Source organism: Cygnus atratus, chromosome 7 (genome assembly GCF_013377495.2).
Source record: "Cygnus atratus isolate AKBS03 ecotype Queensland, Australia chromosome 7, CAtr_DNAZoo_HiC_assembly, whole genome shotgun sequence".
Taxonomy (NCBI): domain Eukaryota; kingdom Metazoa; phylum Chordata; class Aves; order Anseriformes; family Anatidae; genus Cygnus; species Cygnus atratus.
Window position 1 is genome coordinate 24,277,164 of NC_066368.1, and position 5,522 is coordinate 24,282,685.

At 43.4% G+C, this 5,522-nt stretch overlaps 1 protein-coding gene across 1 annotated transcript; it reads left to right on the top strand.

The window, feature by feature from the left end:
- Positions 1-50: 50 nt before the first annotated feature.
- DNAJC9 (DnaJ heat shock protein family (Hsp40) member C9) lies at positions 51-2,652 on the top strand. The gene is made up of 5 exons (XM_035538971.2): positions 51-292; positions 365-505; positions 646-900; positions 1,687-1,773; positions 2,514-2,652. Exons 1-5 carry the CDS (start codon positions 71-73, stop codon positions 2,631-2,633), a joined length of 825 nt encoding a protein of 274 aa, XP_035394864.1. The 5' UTR covers positions 51-70; the 3' UTR covers positions 2,634-2,652.
- Positions 2,653-5,522: the final 2,870 nt, after the last annotated feature.

Genomic DNA, 5,522 nt, shown 5'->3' on the forward strand with positions numbered 1-5,522 from the left:
CTGCCCCCCTCAGCTTCCCGCCGCTCCCCTCAGCGCCGCCCTCCTGCCCGCCCTCCTGCCCGCCCGGCGCATGCGCGGCCGCGGGCGGCGGGCTGAGGGCGGCGGCGCCGCGATGGGGCTGCTGGAGCAGTGCGAGGCCGCCTTCGGCGCCGCCGACCTGTACCGAGCCCTGGGCGTCCGCCGCGGGGCCTCGCCCGAGGAGATCCGCCGCGGCTACCACCGCGCCTCGCTCCGCGTCCACCCCGACCGAGTCCCGCCCGAGGAGAAGGAGGAGGCGACGCGGCGGTTCCAGGTGAGCGCGGGGCGGTCTGCCCCACTGACTGACTGACCGACCGACCGACTGACGGACCGGCTGTCCCCGCAGATCCTGGGCAAGGCCTACGCCGTGCTGAGCGACGCGGAGCAGCGCGCCCTGTACGACGAGCAGGGCACGGTGGACGAGGAGGGCGAGGCGCTGAGGGCCGAGCGGGACTGGCAGGAGTACTGGCGGCTGCTCTTCAAGAAGGTCAGCAGCGGCGCGCAGACCCTCCCTCTGCATAAAACCCCTCGTGTTTTAAGCTAAAGTGCCGCTTTGCTTGTTGTATTTTTTCGCTTTGTTTCCTACTGAGCTGTAGATCTTGTGAATACCTCCCCTCTCTCCTTCAGATCACCGTGAAAGATATTGAGGATTTTGAGAAGACCTACAAAGATTCAGAGCAGGAGCTAGCAGATATCAAAGCAGCGTACGTGGATTTTGAGGGTGACATGGATAAAATAATGGAGTCTGTGCTGTGTGTGGACTATACAGATGAACCGAGAATAAGGAAAATCATAGAAAAAGCCATTGACTGCAAAGAAGTCCCATCCTACAAAGCTTTTGTCAAAGAGTCTAAGCAGAAAGTCATGGCAAGAAAAAGGCGGGTGAGTATCAATCACAAGGAAACGTTGTATATGATAAGCTTTTATTCTCCCTGGGTGGAAATAAATGAAATTGTTTTTAAGACAGATGTTTGCCACAGGATTGCTGGGTTACAGATCTTGCTCAGCATCTCTGACCACCACAAGTCACCTGTGTTTCCCAACTCCCCTCCAAAAATACTGTTTCCACTAATTTCAATCAGATTGCTGTGAAAGGTTTTTGAGTAGTGACAGGCTGTTGCCTACTATTTCCTCCTTTTATTTCAGCATCTTTCACTATGGCTTATTACAGTTTAGCATGTCCCTGCATCCATTTATAAAGTTGCAAGTTGCTGGAGTTCAGATGAGTGCGTGGCAGAAATACAATATGCTTGCCTATTGGCAAGTGTGAAGTAACATTCTGGATAAATGAACCTCTTCTCCAACCTACTGTGTTGGTTTTTTTATTTTTAATTTTTTGGCACTTTGTACAATATGTGCATGTGACAGTAACCTTCAACTTAAAGAACATGTAATGGCTGCTAGGACAAAAGAAGAGGGGCACGGGGAGGGGGGGGGAGGCGGGGATGGGGATCTCATCGTGTTCAGCTCTGTGAAACAGCAAAAAAAACCTGCCCCGCTCTACCCAACCGGGGAACCAGAACAGGCTCTTTGATCTGTGGCCTAACTTGGAAACTGTGTTTACTTGTGGCTATTTGTATACAGATGCAGAATCAAGTGTTCAGCAACTATTTTAACTACTCAAATAACATGCAAAATACTTTCCTAAAAGCTAATTTGCTACTTCAGGCAGAAAAAGAAGCAAGAGAGGCAGAAAAGTCTAAACAAGAACTGGGCCTTGGTGATGGAGAAGATGACTTGAAAGCACTGATTCAAGTAAGGCTTTTAGCATCTGTTGAAGATACTTGTGGTACTGGCTTATATCTGTGTTTTCCCTGAGCGTCTTTACAGTTTGGATCTTTGCAACTCTTCTTAGCTTCCTGAGGTTAAAATGTGACCTAATGCTAACTACATACTTCATTTAATAGGCAAGAGGATGGTATGGATTTTATTATCTGCATCTTTTTAAAAATTAACTAAGTTATTTTAATGTGCTCATCTTTACTGCATACACAATCAAAATATTTAACTTCTACTTTTAGGTGGTTAGACAGGGAGTGTTAATGCTTTTTTTCTTTCTGGGGGATTCCACAAGGTTTCAAAAGTTGATCAGTTACTATTTTGCTTTGATGTTTTGGGGAATGAGGAAAGAAACATTCTGTTTAGGTTTTGGTTTTCAGTTTTGCCTTTCTTCATGTCCAGTGGGATTCCTAGGATTTGACATTTAACCATTCCTCAAATTGTATTTGAGTTTGGGGTTTAAACTAGAAATTGCTTTGCTTTTCCTAGCCTTAAGTTGTGTATTTTTATGGCCTTATTTACCTCTGTTTTGATACTTGCAGAAGTCAGGTATAGAGCCTAAAGGATACAACAGGCTTTTGCTTAACAGAACTACACCTTCTGCAGCCTGTACTCCCTGCTTAGTACATTCCAGGGTTTTATGTAGCTATCTAACTTCATTAGTATAATCTGTATTGAGCAGTAATAAAAGGTTTGTGTTTTTTTCCCTCCCCCAGAGCAGAAATAAAGATCGTAAAAAGGAAATGGATGACTTTTTGTCCCATCTGGAAGCAAAATACGGGAACAATCCTAAAAAGGGAGGAAGGAAGACTGCAGCCAAGAAAGGAAAGAAATAAAGGACTATGTAGGCTGAAATGTGAGGTATTATTTTGTATGGGAGCATGTGGATTTGGGAGAATTTCAGAGGTTTTCTGGACTACTGTTTCAGAGCGCGTGCACCAACTTGCTGTGACTGGGAAGTAGGGTGCAGAATGCATCGTGAATGACAAAGCATTCTGGTGCTGCTGTTTAACATTCTTCGGTGCTTTTTAGTTACGATCAGATTCTTGGCTAATAGTTTTGTTACAGCAAGGAAGCGATGAGATGGTTGGGATGCCTGTCTGTTTATTAAAGTCGCATTGAAGCACGTTCCCTCCAAATGCTTGGGGGACATCAGTGCTGCTGATGGGGGAACAATGTAATCCTGCACCTTCAGAGACCTCAGCAACAGTTCTTGTGGCGTCTGACTTAGAAACCTTATCTTTTTGTTGTTCATGCGTTTCTTTTCTAACAAACCTTGCGAGGCTTTTAAAGGTCTTTGCACTTCAGCTCATCAGGTGTTTTTCAGATATTCCAGTGGTTTTTATAAGAATCCTTTTGAAAAGTGCAGATTTAATAAATGAAGATTTTGCAGAATTTTGTGCTATCTTGCTTTCCCAGCCGTCTGTTTCCTAAGTAATTGCTCAAAACAAACTGATTACATTAACTCTTCTTAGGGTTTTGAGTCAAATTAATACTGTGCGCTTCTACTGCATCTACAGCTATAGTGTTAATTGTGCTGGTGGTTGACAGTGGCCTGTAAGTAGACACCTTGAGAAGAAAATGAGGCTGCAACAAGTATGTAAGTGACTTTGCAAAAGTTTTCCTAACATCTAACCCGCTGAGCTGATGTAATAAAGTTAAAAAGACACAGAACACGGCTGGTTCTGTGTATTTCTAGGGTTTGTGATGTCCCACGACAAGGAGTTCCAAAACTTCGAGGTGCATCGTGTGTTATTTCAATGGCATCACACCCCAGGCACTGTACGATGGTAGTGGTTAGTTACTTCTGCCTCCTGGTTTTGTGTGCACTGTATTTGTCACCAGTTGTCACTTCAGAAGTGCAGTACTCCTGTAACACGTGCAAATATTCTGAAGGGTTTTTATTTCAGCTCTTTTTAAACCACTTTATGTATTGTGGAGGGGTATGAAGTTGAAGGGTAACTCTTTTCAGCTTGCTGTAGCTCAAAGGAATAAAGCTGGCTTTATTTTGTGGATCATTTTTCAAAGGCTGAAGAGCCACGAGGTGAACACTTACTTCTGAGTTGAAGGTCCTCATCACTTCAGTGACAGAATTCAGAAACAAGTTAACAGGGCTCCCTTGGGAAGCTAGAGGTAGAAGGGGAACTCTGTTTCTATTTATTTAGCTGCTTTAAACATTATTCTGGTTCTGAGAGAGTTCAGTAGATCACTGTGTTGCTTAGCACACAGGCCTTGAGCACAACTTTTGCTACACAAAACAGGTGTCTAACAGTGCAGGACAAGTCTCTGGTGTCAGCCATTTGAACAGAAATCAGAAGTTACCTTACAAGAGACTGCTTTCACTTCTGTAACTCACTGACTCCCCTAAGCTATGAAATACTACGTTACATTACTAGAAGTCTGTTCAAGTTTACGTATTTTTGTAACTCTGACACACTAGGGCTACTGAAAACTAAGTCCCTGAGGAATGGCACTGGTACAGACAGAATGCTTATCTCCAGCTGAGATAACTAAATTCTACACTACACAGTGTTCTGATAGCCTCAACAGTTAGAGAAACTTTTGAAAGGGTTTAGTGACTGCAGGCTCCTTTCTAGTATCCGTTTTAAGAGATTTAGATTGAGATCAAGGTTTTTTTTCCTCTGGAAATGCAAAGGAAGGAGTTATCCTATTTATGTTTGCACACTGCTGCTTTGCTTTCTTTTCGATCAGAGCATGCTTGAATAAACTGGACTGAAGAACGTGAATCCAGATCAAAAACTACCAGCTGTTCTCCAGGTGCAACTAACACTTGCTAGACTGCATAGCTTATGGTGGAGAATTAGGGGAGCCACTTCAGAAAGCATTCTGACAAGTTTTTTCCATTATGAATTGTAATTTGGAAAATACTAACAATAAAGAAACATAGAAAAAGTGCTTTTAAATGGGATTATAACGGAACAACCCTTTTCATGCAGTATCCTAGCTGTTAAAATACACAAGTGGTTATCCTCAGCTTGTCTTTACACTCCCTTTAGTCTGGCTTGGGAGTTAGACCTTCAACTAATCATTTATTTTGAAAAGTTTCCATTTCATGTTTTTGTTTTCCTTGGAGCCACAAGGGCAAGGAGCTGGTATCTCTAGCACGTCTGTCACATGGTGCAGAGCACATCTACTAAAAGCGATGTCGCAGCTGTGGGTTGTGGACCTTTGTGGCGGAGTGCAGAAATACATAACTGCAGGTTTATTTTAGAAAAGGAGACTGACCCGTTTGTGAATTTACCATAAAACATCTTGCCAGGAAGACAGCGTGCTTTCTTTGGATACAGTCTGGACTTATATAAAGATACTCCTTTTTCCCCCTTAAACCTTCTTCGGACACTGAGGAAGAGATATAAGTATATAACACAGGAGGGTTCAGTGGTATGCTACCCCTAAAGCTGTCAGTTCTCTTCATCTGTTTTGCTACCTTATTTCTACACAACAGCGTTAGTATCTGCCCCCGAGTACTACAGAATTCATAACTTGTCTAAGTTGAGTCGTTAAGCAGTATCATATGCAGTGCTTGCTTTTGATAATATAATATTGCTTTGAGTATATAAATATAGCTTTAAACATAGCTTTAAAAACTTAAATTACTACTGCTATGGAAGGCCTGATTGATCTTTCATAGAGCTGATGGACAAATCAGCAGGTCCTGCAGTACCTGCCTGTAACAACATGAACCAGTCACAAAACAGTAATAA

Bases quoted from the DNA above. Each gene is read 5' to 3' on its own strand.
- DNAJC9 (XM_035538971.2), top strand. From the start codon at position 71: ATGCGCGGCCGCGGGCGGCGGGCTGAGGGCGGCGGCGCCGCGATGGGG. The intron at 506-645 runs GTCAGCAGCGGC...TCTCTCCTTCAG, and splicing joins GGCGGCTGCTCTTCAAGAAG to ATCACCGTGAAAGATATTGA. The intron at 1,774-2,513 runs GTAAGGCTTTTA...TCCCTCCCCCAG, and splicing joins ACTTGAAAGCACTGATTCAA to AGCAGAAATAAAGATCGTAA.